The following is an 18,198-nucleotide window of genomic DNA, read 5'->3' on the forward strand; positions in this document are numbered from 1 at the left end:
CCTCCTCCCAGCCACATACAAGTCCATGGGTTTCTTGGGACTGTAAATGATCCCTTAAAGACTGCTGCTGATGCTGAGTGCCAGGCTCCACCACCATGCTGACACAATCCTCCTCTTCCTCCTCCTCATCCTCTTCTTGTGTGATCGGCGGGCACGCAGGAACACTGTGTGGATAAAGGGGGGCTTGAGAACTAAGGAAGTCCTCCTCTTCCTGCCTCTGTTCTGCCTCAAGTGCCCTGTTCATTATTCCACGCAGCGTATGCTCCAACAGGTGGACAAGGGGGACAGTGTCACTGATGCATGCACTGTCACTGCTCACCATCCTCGTGGCCTCCTCAAATGGTGACAGGACAGTGCATGCATCCCTGATCATGGCCCACTGGCGTGGGGAAAAAACCAAGCTCCCCTGACCCTATCCTGGTGCCATAGTTGCACAGGTACTCATTGATGGCCCTCTGCTGTGTGTGCAGCCGCTGCAGCATGGCCAACATTGAGTTCCACCTAGTGGGCATGTCACAGATTAGGCGGTTCTTGGGCAGGTTAAATTCCTTTTGGAGGTCAGCCAGCTGAGCACTGGCATTATATGACCGGCGGAAATGCACACAGACTTTCCTGGCCTGCCTCAGGACATCCTGTAAGCCCAGGTACCTGCCCAAGAACTGCTGCACCACCAAGTTAAGTACGTGAGCCAAACAGGGCACATGGGTTAGTTGTCCCTGTCGGAGAGCGGAGAGGAGTTTGGTGCCATTGTCGCAAACAAACCACCATACCTGCCTTAAGCTGGCGTGGCGTCAACCACCTCTGAACCTGCCCCTGCAGAGCTGACAGAATCTCTGCCCCAGTGTGGCTCCTGTCCCCCAAGCACACCAGCTCAAGCACCGCATGGCATCTTTTGGCCTGCGTGCTTGTATAGCCCCTTGAACGCCTACGGAGCACCGCTGGTTCCGAAGACAAATCAGCACAGGAAGAGGCCATGGAGGAAGAAGAAAAGGAGGGGTGGAGGAGAGAGGTGTGGCAGAATCACCATTAGTAGTATTTTGGAGGTGTGGTGGCGGAACAACCTCCAACACTATTGCACCCTGTCCTGCATCCTTCCCAGCTGCCAGAAGAGTCACGCAGTGCGCGGTGAAAGATAGGTAACGTCCCTGTCCATGCCTGCTGGACCATCAGTCAGCGGTAATATGCACCTTACCGCTGACCGCCCTGTCCAGCGAGGCCAAGACATTGCCTTCCACATGCCGGTAGAGAGCCAGAATCGCCTTCCGTGAGAAAAAGTGGCGTTTGGGAACCTGCCACTCAGGAACCGCACATTCCACAAACTCACGGAAGGGGGGCAGAGTCTACCAACTGAAAAGGCAGCAGTTGAAGTGGTAGCAATTTAGCCAAGCTAGCACTCAACCGCTGGGCATGTGGATGGCTGGGAGCGAACTTCTTTCGGTGGTGCAGTAGTTGGGGCAGGGAAATTTGCCTGGTAAAATCTGACGTCGGTGTACCGAAAGCAGATTGCCCACAAGTACTTGGCTGTGACACACCTAATTCTACACCTTCATTCCTCTCAGTGCAGGTCTCAGAGAGGTCTGAAGGTATAGTGGGGTTGGAGATCCCAGCTGATGAGGAGCAAGGAGAGGTCCCCTTTGTTCTTTGGTGTGGGTCTTTTAGGTACGCTTGCCAACGAACTGCATGGCAGGTCGACATATGTCTGGTCAAGCCAAGTTTTGGCCACGCGAAATACGCTTGAGACATATGTTGCAAATAGCACCGGTGGGATCTGATGCACTCGTCTCAAAAAAGGCCCACACCAAAGAACTTTTGGAATAACGAGCAGAGACAGCAGCGCCCTGCACATGCGGAGCTCTGCAGTGTGATGCAGTCGGTGTGCTGCCCTTAAGCTGGCCCCTGGAGGGCATCCTGCCTCCTTGGTGATGTGCCTCCTCCTCCTCCTCTCTCCTATCAGGCACCCACGTGGAGTCAGTGACCTCATCATCCCCTCCCTCCTCATCACTGGAGCAAAGCAGGCAGTATGCTGCAGCTGCGGGAACATGACTGCCAGATTGCTGTCCTTCTTGGGCACCCCCTCTCTCTGAGCTCACGTTACTGCCTTCCTCTAGCTGGGTACCATCATTGGAGCCTTCAAAATGTTGGGCATCCTCCTGGAGCATGTACCCAACACTGTGGTCAAATAGTTCGGGGGACTCCTCAGGAGGACATGGTGGGGCTAGGGAAGGGGTGACTGATGCCATTGAGCCGAGGGAAGAGGCCGCGTTGGCAGCTGCTTTGCCAGACAAAGTACCCTGACCCTGGGTGAGAGAGGATAAGGACAATGAGGACGGCTTGGTCATCCGCTGAAAAAAAGGCCAAGCGTGTCCCACGGCCATGTGCTGATGAGCATGTACAGTCTTCACGACCAGCACTGCTGCCTCTAGACACAGAGCCTGCTTGCCCTCTTTTATTGGCTTGTGACTGTCTGCCTCCCCTTGTTGGCCTTCCAGACATACTAATGGCCTGCAGTGAGCATAAGCTGGGATGTATATATATACTGATACTGCAGCAAGCAGAATTCACTGACTTCCTGTAGTATTTTTAGTATGAGAACACCAGCAATTGTCTTCAGGTAGCTTTAGGTGCACACTGTGCAGAGGACACAGTACACTAACTGTAAATACTGTAGCTGCCTGCCTGTGGTATTAATAGGAGCAGAACAACAGCAATTGTCTTCAGGTAGCTTTAGGTGCACACTGTGCAGAGGATGCAGTACACTAACTGTAAATACTGTAGCTGCCTGCCTGTGGTATTAATAGGAGCAGAACAACAGCAATTGTCTTCAGGTAGCTTTAGGTGCACACTGTGCAGAGGATGCAGTACACTAACTGTAAATACTGTAGCTGCCTGCCTGTGGTATTAATAGGATCAGAAGAACACCACCAATTTTATTCAGGTCGCTTTAGGTGCACACTATGCAGAGGACACAGTACACTAACTGTAAATATTTTAGCTGCTTGTCTGTGGTATTAATAGGAGCAGAACAACAGCAATTGTCTTCAGGTAGCTTTAGGTGCACACTGTGCAGAGGACGCACTACACTAACTTGTAAATACTGTAGCTGCCTGCCTGTGGTATTAATATAGGATCGGAAGACCACCACCAATTTTATTCAGGTAGCTTTAGGTGCACACTGTGCAGAGGACACGGTACACTAACTGTAAATACTGTAGCTGCCTGTCTGTGGTATTAATAGGAGCAGAACAACAGCAATTGTCTTCAGATAGCTTTAGGTGCACACTGTGCAGAGGACACAGTACACTAACTGTAAATACTGTAGCTGCCTGCCTGTGGTATTAATATATGATCAGAAGAACACCACTAGTTTTATTCAGGTAGCTTTAGGTGCACACTGTGCAGAGGACACAGTACACTAACTATAAATACTGTAGCTGCCGGCCTGTGGTATTAATATAGGATCAGAACACCACCAATTTTATTCAGGTAGCTTTAGGTGCACATTGTGCAGAAGAAACAGTACACTAACTGTAAATACTGTAGCTGACTGCCTGTGGTATTAATAGGAGCAGAACAACAGCAATTGTCTCCATGTAGCTTTAGGTGCACATTGGGCAGAGCACGCACTACACTAACTGTAAATACTGTAGCTGCCTGCCTGTGGTATTAATAGGATCAGAAGAACCCCACCGATTTTCTTCAGGTAGCTTTAGGTGCACACTGTGCAGAGGACGCACTACACTAACTTGTAAATACTACAGCTGCCTGCGATACTAATAGGATCAGAAGAACACCACCAATTTTCTTCAGGTAGCTTTAGGTGCACACTGTGCAGAGGACGCACTACACTAATTTGTAAATACTTCATCTGCCTGCGGTACTGTACTAATAGGATCAGAAGAACACCACAAATTTTCTTCAGGTAGCTTTAGGTGCTCACTGTGCAGAGAACGCACTACACTAACTTGTAAATACTACAGCTGCCTACGGTACTAATAGGATCAGAAGAACACCACCAATTTTCTTCAGGTAGCTTTAGGTGCACACTGTGCAGAGGACACACTACACTAATTTGTAAATACTGCAGCTGCCTGCGGTACTGTACTAATAGGATCAGAAGAACACCACTAATTTTCTTCAGGTAGCTTTAGGTGCACACTGTTCAGAGGATGCACTACACTAACTTGTAAATACTACAGCTGCCTGTGATACTAATAGGATCAGAAGAACATCACCAATTTTCTTCAGGTAGCTTTAGGTGCACACTGTGCAGAGGACGCACTACACTAACTGTAAATACTGTAGCTAATAGGACTAATAGGATCAGAAGAACACCAGCAATTTTCTTCAGGTAGCTGTAAATACTGTAAAAACACCTGCCTGCCTGTCATTAGGAAGAGAATAACAGGAACGGAGCTAGCTAAACTGAATACAGTGTGTATATATATATATATATATATATATATATATATATATATATATATATATATATATACACACAACACCTAGGATGTATATATATACACAGTACACTGTAAGTGCAGCTAACTGACTCGCCTGCCTACTCTATCTAACTTAAATCAAATGACACTGTCTCTCTGTCTATCTATCTCTCTCTCAATGCCGGAACACACTACACAGGGCCGCTGTGCAGGTGGCCTTATATAGTGTGGGGCGTGTATTAAACCCCCTGAGCCATAATTGGCCAAAGCCACCCCGGCTTTGGCCAATTACAGCTCTCTGTACAGACGGTGCTGTGATTGGCCAAGCATGCAGGTCATAGTGCATGCTTGGCCAATCATTAGCCAGCAATGCACTGCAATGCCGCAGTAAATTATGGGCCATGACACGGCATTGAAATTTGGTACAAACGGCCCATATCGTTCGTAATTCGACGAACGGGTGAAAATACAATATTCGAGTCGAACATGGGTTCGACTCGAACACAAAGCTCATCCCTACTCGGCGCCATCTTAGATTCCCCTATGTGCCGGCTGTATAGTGAAGAAGTCTGTGAGGTGGCGCAGTTTAATGGGCTGATTCTTCTTGGGGGACATATCCAGCCTGGTTCCCTGTGTCCCGGTCTTGCTAGTGGAGGTAGTGACAGGGGGCTAAGTTGCTGTGGGCCGCTGTAATCCCCCTCCGCGGCGGAGAACTCCGGATCAGGCAGCCATTCAGAACGGCGGCTAGGACACCCCCTGTCACATCAAGAATTAATTAAAGCGGGGTTCCACCCAAATTTTGAACATTATCTCTATGCATTCTCTTCCTTGCCTAGATGCTGACATGCTGTGTAAAAAAATTTAAATCGCCGTAATTACCTTTTTTTTCTAATCTTCTTAGCACTTCCTGGTTTTCCTCCCATGGGAGTAGGCGTGTTTCTAGGCTCTCCCAGACCTCCCACAGTCCCCTGGGAGCTAGTCTCAGGCTTTCCAGCATGCATTGTGCAACAGCGTCATCACAACATCTCGGTGAATGCTGGGAGCACAGCATTCACCGCATCCAGGAAATACATGCTTGTGGGCTTCAAATGTCCACAATGAAGATGGAAACCGCCTTCAGTTAATTTTATAAGTTATTCTTTACAACGAAATCGGACACAGGCGGACTTATTACACAGAACATGTGAGTAGATAATCATGAGAAGAAAAGTTTGTGAATGAACTCCAAAAAAAAAAAAAGATAGATAGGTGGACCCCCGCTTTAAAGACACTGCAGTAGTAGCTTAAAGTGATCTAAAGGCAGAAGGTTTTTTATCTTAATGCATTCTATGCATTAAGTTAAAAAACCTTCAGTGTGCAGCATCCCCCACTCAGCCCCCCCAAACACTTACCTGAGCCCCATCTCTATCCAGCCATGTCCACGAGTGCCTCAGCCATCCGTGGGACTCTCCCTCCTGATTTGCTGAGACACAGCAGTGGCACCATTGGCTCCCGCTGCTATCAATCAAAGTCAGTTAGACAATCAGCAGAGAGAGGGGGGCTGAACCACGGCTCCATGTCTGAATGGACACATAGAGCTGCGGCTCGGTTCAGGTGCCCCCATAAAAAACTGCTTGCTGTGGGGGCACTCGGCAGGAGGGTGGGGCCAAGAGAGCCAGGGAGGGACTCAAGAAGAGGAGGATCCAGGCTGCTCTGTGCAAAACCACTACACAGAGTATAACATGTTTGTTATGTTTAAAGTGTAAGTTCACCTTTACAGAAAAAGCTGTAAGGTGAACTTACATAGGACCCCCACCTCGCCCTCCCCCCTCCCCCCCGGTCCTGCTGACCTGGACCGCGGCAATCTTCTGTTCTAAGCCCCGGTATATCCGCATCAGGAAAGTAAAGGGAGTAATAATCCTCTGCTCTTGTTAAAAATGACTGCCGGGAGAAGAACATTGCTTATAAAAAAAAGAATACTGAATTATAATGAGTGAATGTTGTCTGAATATAAACCTTTTCTAAACTGGCCAATCTAACAAGCTATGTGTCTTCTTGTAGTTTAAGGAGACCACCCAGGAGAACAGCAAGGAAACAGAACTTCTTCAAAGCCAAAGGAGACATCTTTCTTTGTTATTGAGGAAAGTGCAGGAGCTGGAGACTGAGCTTGAGGTTCAACATAGCTTGGTAATATACGAATATTAATTTGTTACATTTTTGGAGGCACTACTCACAAATGGGTTTTCCATTTTTCCTTCATATTTGCCAGATTCTTTCTTACACGTCTTCTAAATTAAAGAATAAAGGTAGAGAGTGGTTAGGTGTCGCGGGAGCCGCACATCAAGTCAAAACCTGCTGTATGATAGTGAATGGCAGTCTCAGCCTGGACCTCCGCAAGGCCACGCTCCCATCGCGCTTCACTCTGATCATCAAAGCTTCCCCATGAGTAAGCTCCGGTAAACATAGTGAAATGTGTTGGGAGCGTGGCCTTGCAGGGGTCCAGGCTGAGACTGACATTCACTATCATACAGCAGGTTTTGACTTGATGTGCTCCCGGGACACCTAACCACTCTTTACCATTGCTTGGAGCATAGACAAGCTTCCTTCCCAGCCAGCACTTACAGTGGTGGGCACAGGACTTTATTCCCATACAGCCTGAGCAGATCACACATATCTTGGTTTGTAAAGAATAAAGGTACCAGTTTTCATGGAGGAACAGAATATTATGTTTTCACTCACTAAATGTCCTGAACAGTGATGGGCAGGCAGCTTGAGCTAAAGATATATGTCACTGCTCCCTGAAAATTTGAGCAAAGACATAACGTTTTTTTCTTCTTTTTTTATTTTTTATTATTGCATCTGGATGTTAGTTGCCATTAAATGCTAAGTATTTAATATCGAGGCCAGCTAATATAAAAGTTGCATGCTGATCCATGTCTTTTATGGACCTTGCTTTGTGCACTGGTCTAAATCATTTCGTGGAGGGGGATTATGGTGTGGGGTTGCTTTTTAGGGGTTGGGCTTGGCCCCTTAGTTCCATTGAAGGGAACTCTTAAGGCATCAGCATACATTTTGGACATTTTGGACAATTTCAAGCTCCCATCTTTGTGGGAACAGTTTGGGGATGTCCCTTCCTGTTCCAACATGACTGAGCACCAGTGCACAAAGCAAGGTCCATAAAGTCATTGATGATCGAGTTTGGGGTGGAGGAACTTGACTGTACTGCACAGAATCCTGACCTCAACCCAATAGAGCACCTTTGGGATGAATTAGAGCAGAGAATGTGAGCCAGGCCTTCTCGTCCAACATCAGGGCCTGAACTCACAAATGCGCTTCTCGAAGAATGATCAAACATTCCCATAGACACACTCCTAAACCTTATGGACAGCCTTCCCAGAAGAGTTAAAGCTGTTATAGCTGCAAAGGGTGGGCCAACTCAATATTGAACTCTACGGACTAAGACTGGGATGCCATTAAAGTTCATGTGCTTGTAAAGGCAGGCGTCCTGAAACTTTTCACTAAATAGTGTGTATCTCATGTAGTATTTAGTCACATTCAGCTGGACTTGTCCTTTAACATTGAAGACGTTTCATAACTTTTCTGTAATGCCGCGTACACATGAGCAGACTAGGTCCGACGGTCTTTCCGACAGACTTTCTGACTAGGTCCAATGGACTTTCTGAACCAACAGACTTGGCCACACACGATAGGACTAAGTCCGTTCATAAGTCCGTTCGGTTTGAACGTGATGATGTAAACGGGACTAAAAAAGGGAGTTCAATAGCCAGTAGCCAATAGCTTCCCTTGCGTTGTATTTGGTGCATCGGACCAGCACACAGACGAACAGTTTTCCCAATATTAGTCCGTCGGACTTTGAGTCCGTTGGACAGATTTGAAACATGTTCTATTTCTAGGTCCCTCGGATTTTTATCCCGAAAAGCTATCGGACTAGCCCACACATGATCGGATTGTCCGCCAGACTAATCCTGTCGGACCTAGTCCGCCAGAAAGTCCACTCGTGTGTACGCGGCATAAGTCTTAAATCAAGTCAGAAACTTCTTCCACTCCACAAAGCGTACCAGAACAATTGAAAGCAAGGAGCAAGAAGTAATCTGGTCATTACTACATCTCAATCCTACATACAGCATTTAAACCAAAAATGCAGAGATAAAAAGGTTGTAGATCACTTCCATTGATGGTCAAGGTTGTTGTAAAAATGGAACCATATATGCAAAGGACAAGTGTGGGCGTACCCAAGTAAAAATCACTGCTGATGTACTGCATTAGAGGTGGGCAGATCTCAGAGGGCTACCACAGTCAGCGATTCTATCGATGTGAGAGCTGTCTACAACCTAAAGGGGGATGCTGAATGCTGACAAAAAAGGAGGGGGGTTATGAGCGAGGCCAGCTATGACTGCAAGATAAGAGATCTTAGTAATACAGTATAAGGCCTAGGCAGACCAGGGGATAGGTAGGGGGAAACAGGCATAAAGAGGAAAAAAGGGGGATTGGCAAAGTATGTTGGTGGGGGGGGGACACATCGTCCGCTCCCAGGGATGAAGACGTTTCATAACTTATCCAAGTTCTAATGAGTGTCAGGAAAATACCTTGGCCTACCATAGCTTATCCAAGCTGCTAAAGAAGTGGCTTGGGTGAGCTACACAATATTTTCACCCTAACAGAACAAGTCCAGATGAATGTGACCAACTACTAGTAGATAAGCCATGACCTGTATAAATGAAAAATTGAATTGGTCTGTATCTCTTTTATTGTATGTTGTTTAAAGACAAAAGGGCCTTAGCAGAAATTCCTTTTTAACAAATCCTATGGTGTCCTCTTTTTCCTAGAAATCTGCTCGGGAGTCAGAACTGTATGAAATCAAAGCTGGTTACGCTGTATATCTGGAAAGTATACAGGGAACTGTATTAAAGTTACAAGATGCTTTGGCAAACATAAGGTCAGCAGCTGAGAAATTGACTTCTGACAGTAGGATATTGTATTACCTGAAAGACCTTCTGGAGATGGAAATAAGAACGTACGCCATATTGATGGATGATGAGGAGAAAAGGTAAAGATATTTAATTCAAAACTTTAGTCAGGACTTATATTTTCATTACTGAGTATTTTCTCTGGTTTTTACTTTCTTTTAACTGGGGCAAAAGGTTTTAAAGGAACTGTATACTGAGAGCTCTGAGGGGTTTCTCTCGTCCTTTCAGTATATAAAACAGGCAGGATGCACTGTCTCCACTCACTGCTTCCCCTGTAAGTGGTGTGGAAGGAATCGGGGACATTGGAGGGTATCTAATAGCAGAAGAACTGCTGAATTCAACTTTCTGTATTCAATCAAGGAAGTTGTGGTGTGAACATATTGTATACCTTTGGCTGTAAAACAAACACAGTGTTTGACAAAGAAAGTTTAGGTAGTTGTGCTATTTTATGATTTTTATTTGATGATTTGTTCACTATTGGAACTCATTCTTCTTTTAGGATAGAAACTGTGATCCATGAGCCTTCCTACAACAGACAAAGTAAGTATGCTACAATTTAGGCACAACACAAATCTTAGAGACCAGCTATAGAGATCAGTAGAATGTAAATCCAACATATCGTGGTCTGGTTAATGGATTTTGGGGAAGTGCCCCCCCGTACATTGATGATCAGTAGAAAAGGTGACCAGTGGTGAAGTGCCCCCTTACATTGATGGTCAGTGAAGGCGGTAAGTGATGACGTGCCCCCTTACATTAACAGTGGAGAAGATGGTCAGTGGTGAAGTGCCCCCTTACATTGATAGTCAGCGGAGAAGTTGGTCAGTGGTGAAGTGCCCCCTTACATTGATAGTCAGCGGAGAAGTTGGTCAGTGGTGAAGTGCGACCTTACATTGATGGTCAGTGGAGAAGGTGGTCAGTGGTGAGGTACCTCCTTACAATGATGGTCAGTGGAGAAGGTGGTCAGTGGTGATGTTCCCCTTTCATTGGTGATCAGTGATGAAGTGTCCCTTACATTGATAGTCAGTGGAGAAGGTGGTCAGTGGTTAAGTGCCCCCTTTACATTGATGGTCAGTGAAGAAGGTGGTCAGTGGTGAAATGCCCCCTTACATTGGTGGTCAGTGATGAAGTGTCCCTTACATTGTTGGTCATTGTAGAAGGTGGTTTGTGGTGAAGTGTCCCTTACATTGATGGTCAGTGGAGAAGGAAGTCACTGATGAATTCCCCGCTTACATTGATGGTCAGTAAAGGTGGTCAGTGATGAAGTGCCCCATTACATTGATGGTCAGTGGAGAAGGAAGTCACTGATGAATTCCCCGCTTACATTGATGGTCAGTAAAGGTGGTCAGTGATGAAGTGCCCCATTACATTGATGGTCAGTGGAGAAGGTGGTTAGTGATGAAGTGCACCCTTACATTAAAGGTCAGTGGAGAAGGTGGTTTGTGGCAAAGTGCCCCCTTACATTGATGGTCAGTGGAGAAGGTGGTCAGTGGTGTGGTGCCCCCTTACATTGATGGACAGTGGAGAAGTTAGTCAGTGGTGAAGTGCCCCTTACATTGATGGTCAGTGGAGAAGGTGGTCAGTGGTGAAGTGCCCCTTACATTGATGGTCAGTGGAGAAGGTGGTCAGTGGTGAGGTGCCCCCTTACATTGATGGTCAGTGGAGAAGGTGGTCAGTGGTGTGGTGCCCCCTTACATTGATGGACAGTGGAGAAGGTGGTCAGTGGTGAAGTGCCCCTTACATTGATGGTCAGTGGAGAAGGTGGTCAGTGGTGAAGTGCCCCCTTTACATTGATGGTCAGTGGAGAAGGTGGTCAGTGGTGAAATGCCACCTTACATTGGTGGTCAGTGATGAAGTGTCCCTTACATTATTGGTCATTGTAGAAGGTGGTTTGTGGTGAAGTGCCCCTTACATTGATGGTCAGTGAAGAAGGAAGTCACTGATGAAGTGCCCCATTACATTGATGGTCAGTGGAGAAGGTGGTCAGTGGTAAAGTGCAAGCAAAAAGGAAGAAAATCCTGCGAGCCACAATGATCTTATGCCAAAAGACAATCACTACTTAGCTCTATGCGTAGATCATGTATCATATATTTAATGCAATCAATTCAAAAGAAAAAATTTGCTGCGCTAGAGTGTAAAATTCCAATCAGTATATAAATATAGGATCTACCCAAAATATAAATATGAGAAATGTGTGCAAAAACACTAATATCATAAATGTAACAAATAACTACTCTGAGTGAATCACAAATTGATAAATGCAAAATGATAAATCCAAAATATAATATATAAATACGTAAACATACACAATTAAAAATATATCAATAAAATATAAAACAAACCCATTAAAGTGCAACGTGCATAAAACAATGAAGCAAATACATTATGGTGCATACAAAAGTTCAAAGAGTGCTTAGTGCCCCGTAATTGACGTGATAAACAGTCCTGATTAAACAATGTTGCAAGTGATTAGTGATAAGTGAAATCCTGTAGATCAAAAAAATGTGTATAATGAGTGTCCGTGTCTTCTTTAGCAGCTTGGATAAGCATGCTCATAGTATTCTTTGTGGTGCAAACCATGCTCTGGTGCAAACCAGTGGCCCTCAGGTATTATGCTCACCTCAGAGCGTGTGACTCAGCTGTTATACTAAGTCAAAACACACTTAGGAGCCACCCCAGGGCTCAGTGCTGATAACCAGATGTCAGGCTCCAATGCGGTTCCAAAGATATATATGAGGAAAAAAGAACTCGATAGTGTGATATCATTTTGTACATTTATTAAATGAAAAATACACTCCCTACAATGGGGTACTCAAAATATCCAGGTGCATTAGTGCACCGCTCTATTAAAAGTCTCCAAAACAGTAAATCAGTTTAAGGGTATGGTATGCGTCTCATCTATGTCAGATCCTCTGCTCCTCGCTCCGTCCTGGCCCCTCCCCTGATATAGATGAGACGCATACCATACCCTTAAACCGATTTACTGTTTTGGAGGCTTTTAATAGAGCGGTGCACTAATGCACCTGGATATTGTGAGTACCCCATTGTAGGGAGTGTATTTTTCATTTAATAAATTTACAAAACGATATCACACCATCGAGTTCTTTTTTCCTCATATATATCTTTGGAACCGCATTGGAGCCTGACATCTGGTTAGCAGCACAGAGCCCTGGGGTGGCTCCTAAGTGTGTTTTGACTTAGTATAACAGCTGAGTCACACGCTCTGAGGTGAGCATAATACCTGGGGGCCACTGGTTTGCACCAGAGCATGGTTTGCGCCACAAAGAATACTATGAGCATGCTGGAAAGTAATATCAACGGACACTCATTATACACATTTTTTTGATCTACAGGATTTCACTTATCACTAATCACTTGCCTTGCGACATTGTTTAATCAGGACTGTTTATCACGTCAATTACGGGGCACTAAGCACTCTTTGAACTTTTGTAAACACCATAATGTATTTGCTTCATTGTTTTATGCACGTTGCACTTTAATGGGTTTGTTTTATATTTTACTGATATATTTTTAATGTTGTATGTTTATGTATTTATATATTATATTTTGGATTTATCATTTTGCATTTATCACTTTGTGATTCACTCAGAGGGGTTATTTGTTACATTTATGATATTAGTGTTTTTGCACACATTTCTCATATTTATATTTTGGGTAGATCCTATATTTACATACCTACTGAAATTTTACACTCTAGCGCAGCGTATTTTTTCTTTCAGTGGTAAAGTGCGCCCTTATATTGATGGTCAGTGGAGAAGCTGGTCAGTAGTGAAATGCCCCCTTACCAGGGTTGCCAACCGCCAGTAAATTTACTGGCAGTTTGTAAAAATCTGTGATTTTTTTACAATAAATATCAGGGGCTGATTATTTCATGCTGTGTTGACTTTTTAAATATAAATCAAGCAAATTACTTTGTTATAGGTATTGTCAGTGTTTCAATATCATTTTTATACTGTTCAAATATTCACTGTGTTAGTTTTCAATAGGAGTTCTGTAATTTCTCAGGTTGCCAGTAAAAAATGTGCTCCGCTAGTAAATTCTCCATGTTTTGTCAGTAAAAAATGCTGCGGGAGGTTGACAACCTTGCCCCTTACATTGGTGGTCAGTGATGAAGTGTCCCTTACATTGATGGTCAGTGGAGAAGGTGGTTTGTGGTGAAGTGCCCCCTTACATTGATGGTCAGTGGAGAAGGTGGTCAGTGGTAAAGTGCGCCCTTATGTTGATCATTAGTGGAGAAGTGTCCCTATAACATTGGTGGTCAGTGTAGTGACCCTTTACTATATTGGTTTTAGTGGTGAAGTGTTGCCTTACAAGTTACAATGTTACAATATTCTCAGTAAGTGATCACTGAGGGGTGGGGAAAATAAGGAAACATTTTTGTCTGCCTGCAGCAGACTTATTGCATCATTCCCCCAAGAAGCTTCTCTTAGATCTGGTCAACTGCAACAAGATAATTTGGCAACCCCCCCCCCCCCCCCCCGAAGGTGGGTAAAATCTACAAAATGGGTGAGAAAAAGTAATCAAACTATAGCAGAGAGATCTTGCCAGATATATACATACGCTAGTAGGTGATTCCATCCATCAAACTTAATCTTTAGCTAAAATATAATTTTTATGGCTCCTTTAAATCCCCACCATCCATTCAAAAAAAGGCATAGAAATTATCTAGTTAATTTTTTTTAGCAACTGGTGATGCCCATTTTGTACCACAAGTTGTTACCTTCTCACTGTAAAATATAGTCTAAAAGCACATTATAGTATTTCCATATAAGCGTACAATTGCATCATTGAAGTTTTTAGTGTTTTTGTTTCTGGTTTCAGAGTCGAGGTCCTCACTCACCAGGAGCTTACTGGTTGCAGATCAAGGAAGAAAATACACAGAACGTGCTGGCACGTCGGCTTTTCATGAATTAGAAGAGAATGTAAATTAAGTTTTTGTATAAATAAATAAAGCTATTTATTGATCACTAAATCATAGGTTGATACCTTGAGGTTTTGGTAGTAGCAGTTACTACTTAATGGGCTAATTCTACTATTCTACAGAATGATGTACATTTAATAAATAATAAAGGAATGATTGAAATAAGACTATGATTAAATGTATCTATAGCATTTTTTACAATTTGGGTGGTGAAGGACGTGGGTCTCCAAACTTTTTAGCATGAGGGCCACAACCAACCTATATTTTACCAATATTTGTAGTCATAATAAAAAAAATCAACTTTATAAATCAATGAATAATAAATAAATGAAGAAGTTTTATTTTGACTTTTTTTTGGAATCAGCATGATATGATTCAGAGCAAAAGAGAAAGAACTTCAATAAAACCATAACCCCCCTCACATCAGAGTCCCCTTACATCAGGGTCCCCATCAGAACCCCCCTTACATCAGAGTTTGGCTTAGAAGTCCCCCGTACATCAGAGTTCCCATCCAAGTCCTCCTTATATCACAGTCCCCATCAGAGTCCCCATACATCAGGGTTTCCATCAAAGTCCCGTTTATATTAGAGTTCAGCTTAGGAGTCCCTCCTTACATAAGATTTTCCATCTAAGCTCTCTTTCACAGTCTCCATCAGAGTCCCCCTTACATCTGGGTTCCCATCAGAGCCTGCCTTACATCAGGCTCTTCCTTATATTAGAAAAAGCTTGGCATGCTGCTCTAAGCTGATAAGGGGATTATTCCCTTAATTCTCAGGATGGGGTGCTGGTATCTGAATATACTCATTCAAAAAGTGATAGACATAGACATTAAAAAACATGGCTCTCCTGGCCAGCCCGTATAGTATGGAAATAAAGAATGGCTTTAGCCTATGCTTCTCTGTAAGCCACGCCCCCTATGCATTTTCGCCTGCCCATTGGGACTTAACCAAAAGTGCTCAATGCCGAAATACAGGAAGATATTTTTCCATCATGCCATACCATCAGGGAGGCGTGTGATTGGCCCTCACAGCAGATCACATGACAATTGTACACAATGGATGGCTTCCATTCATGCCATTCATTGCGTACTATTGTGTAAATCTCTGTGATTGTTCACAGTGATTACATGGTACAGACAGGGCCAATCACAGCTCATCTGTACCATGTGATTAGCTGTGGCCAATCACAGCTAATCACTACAGTAAACACTGAATGAATAGATTTTATTGAGAAAAAAAATTGTTGCTTATAACACTGAAATTCACTGTTTTAAGCAATTACAGTAAATGGTCACAGTATGTAAAAAAATCGTAAATAAATTTAATACATTTTTTTTTGCCACACCAGTTATCTAAAAAAGCAGTACTTCACTTGTGACAAAAAAAAGTGAAAATAATTTTTTTCATTTCTTAATTTTCAAAACAATTGTAACAAAAAGTTACAATTTCAAAAATACTTGCTGTGCCCCTTACTAAATACCTTGGACTGTCTACTTTCCAAAAAGAGGTCATTTGGAGGTATTTGTACTGTCCTGGCATTTTTGGGCCTCAAGAAATTAGGGTGTCAGTACATCAGGACTGATCAATTTCCATACATATACACACACACTGTGTATATACCATAGTTTGTGGACTTTATACCTATCCTACAGACTACATAATATAAACGGATTTGGGTTATTTTCACTAAACAAATGTAGCAGAATACATTGTGGCCTAATTTCTCAAGAAAGATTATTTATTTGCAAAATATAACAGAATTATAACAGAAACAAAGGAAGATGTGGGGGTTTTTTTCAATATTATATAATATTTTTTCCTTTATTTAGCAAAAAAAAACCCAGTGGTGATTAAATATCACCAAAAGAAAGCTCTGTTTGTGGGGAAAATTGGCCTGGGCAGGAAGGAATGAAAGTGTCCGGTATTGAAGTGGTTAAGAACTATCTTCAGCGTGAAAAAGTAAGGATTTGGCCCCCCAGAACCCTGATCTCAAAATCATGGAGTCTGTCTGGGATGACATGAACAGACAGAAAGATTTGAGGCAGCCTACATCCACAGAAGATCTGTGGTTGGTTCTCCAAGATGTTTGGAACAACCTACCTGCCAAGTTCCTACTGTGTGCACAAGCACTGTGTGTACCTAGAAGAAGTTTGAAGCCAAAGGGTGGTCACACAAATATTGATTGACTTAGATTTTTTTCTGTTCATTCACTTTGCCTTTTGGAGAAAAAAATAAACAAATAAAATATATATTTTTGAAAGCATTCTTACTTTACAGCATTTCTTTACACCTGCCTAAAACGTTTGCACACTACTGTACATACTTTCATTGTGCCAATCTAAATCAATGTAAGTATGCAATAAAGATTATATCTGTAGTTCAGCTTTAACCACTTTCCAACCGTGCTATAGCCAAATGATGGCTACAGCATGGCCGTCCAGTTCTAGAAGGGCGTCTATTGATGTCCTCCCAGAACGGCAAGCACCTGGTGCACTCTGTGATCATTGTGTCCTTCGGACACAGCTTATCACAGACTGAGGTATAGAGCCAATCACACAGGCTCTTTACCATGTGAAAGAAAACAAACAGCAGGGCGCTGAGGTCAGTATCAAATCAAAAACAATTTATGAAAATAAGCAGCACACTTATGTTCAAGTTAGCATGACACAGCATGAATAGGGAACACCTTAGATTGAGCAGCTGTGATCAGTGTGAGGCTATGGGCGTCACTGAGCAAACAGAGACCAAGGATGACAGGGAGCCAGCCAGCTCAAGGTATGGATATTAGCGGTGGCATTCTAGGCTGCACACGAGGATGACAGCTGTCAAAATGTGCATGATGCATTTCCAGGAACTTTGCCCTCTTTTTTCAAATGCCCTTTTAAAAGGCATTTGAAAAAGAGGGCAAAGTCCCTGGAGACGTGTCACGCACACCCCCTCTCCCGAAATCCACCAGACATTTTGACAGCTGTCATCCTCGTCTGCAGCTTAGAATGCCGCTGCTAATATCCATATCTTGAGCTGGCTGGCTCCCTGTCATCCACAGTCTCTGTTTGCTCAGTGATGCCCACAGCCTCACACTGATCACAGCTGCTTGGTCTCGGGTGTTCCCTATCCATGCATGTTCATGCTAACTTCAACATAAGTGTGCTATATTTTTTTTTGTGTTTTATATTTGATACTGACCTCAGCGCCCTGCTGTTCGTTTTCTTCTACATTGAGATGATCCTACCCAGATCTTCTGTGGGTGCTGCAGAGGTTCCAGTCTCGGTCCCTTCTCCTGTTCAGCCATCTATCCATCCAGTTGCCTCATCCATTCTTCTACCCTGTTGATGGTCTACAAATACAGGTGAAAGTTCCAATGGATCAAGAGACTTTGCACTTTTCCTAGGAGCGCCGTATGTACTGTGTGCTTGTACACTCTTTGGATTTTCTTTACCATGTGATCAGCTATGTCTAATCACAGCTGATCTTGAAGTAAACACACTTGTCGATTATCGGCATTCCTTAGAGCCGGTAACCCTCAATTGTGAACTTTTGTGCTACGTAGACTATCCTGTCCACAGGGTGACAATGCTGCTCTGTGGTTTCACTGCGGAACAAACAGCGTTGTCATTCTGTTACAGGAAATTGGAAAAAAATGGATCTACTTGCCGGATCTACGGATGATAAAACCATGAAAAAGTAATAAAGGCCGATACTGCCTCCTCAATTGAAGATTTAACAGACTACCTAATTTTTTATTTTTCCCCATGGTTAAATAACTACGCACACTTGCATTTATTTAACCATTTGCCGACCTGCCACAGTACATATGCAGCAGGGTGGCTCCTACAGGCACAGTGTTGTACCCA

General features: G+C 43.7%; 1 protein-coding gene and 1 long non-coding RNA gene across 3 annotated transcripts in view; one reads left to right on the forward strand and one right to left on the reverse strand.

Moving 5' to 3' along the window:
• The window catches only part of LOC141114318 (keratin, type I cytoskeletal 12-like), a 62,520-nt gene extending 48,124 nt beyond the window's left edge, over positions 1-14,396 (forward strand). The window contains exons 5-8 of one of the 2 annotated variants that reach the window (XM_073607932.1): positions 6,480-6,605; positions 9,266-9,486; positions 9,906-9,946; positions 14,246-14,396. In XM_073607932.1, the coding sequence (XP_073464033.1) occupies positions 6,480-6,605; positions 9,266-9,486; positions 9,906-9,946; positions 14,246-14,355 (498 nt within the window). In that variant the 3' untranslated portion in view covers positions 14,356-14,396. Of the gene's footprint in view, positions 1-6,479; positions 6,606-9,265; positions 9,487-9,905; positions 9,947-14,224 lie in introns of both variants that reach the window. The other variant, XM_073607931.1, reaches the window with a different exon arrangement.
• Positions 1-18,198, reverse strand: part of LOC141114326 (uncharacterized) — a 408,781-nt gene that overhangs the window by 169,985 nt on the left and 220,598 nt on the right. The window lies entirely within an intron of this gene.

Source organism: Aquarana catesbeiana, linkage group LG12 (assembly GCF_042186555.1).
Source record: "Aquarana catesbeiana isolate 2022-GZ linkage group LG12, ASM4218655v1, whole genome shotgun sequence".
In the NCBI taxonomy this organism is placed as follows: domain Eukaryota; kingdom Metazoa; phylum Chordata; class Amphibia; order Anura; family Ranidae; genus Aquarana; species Aquarana catesbeiana.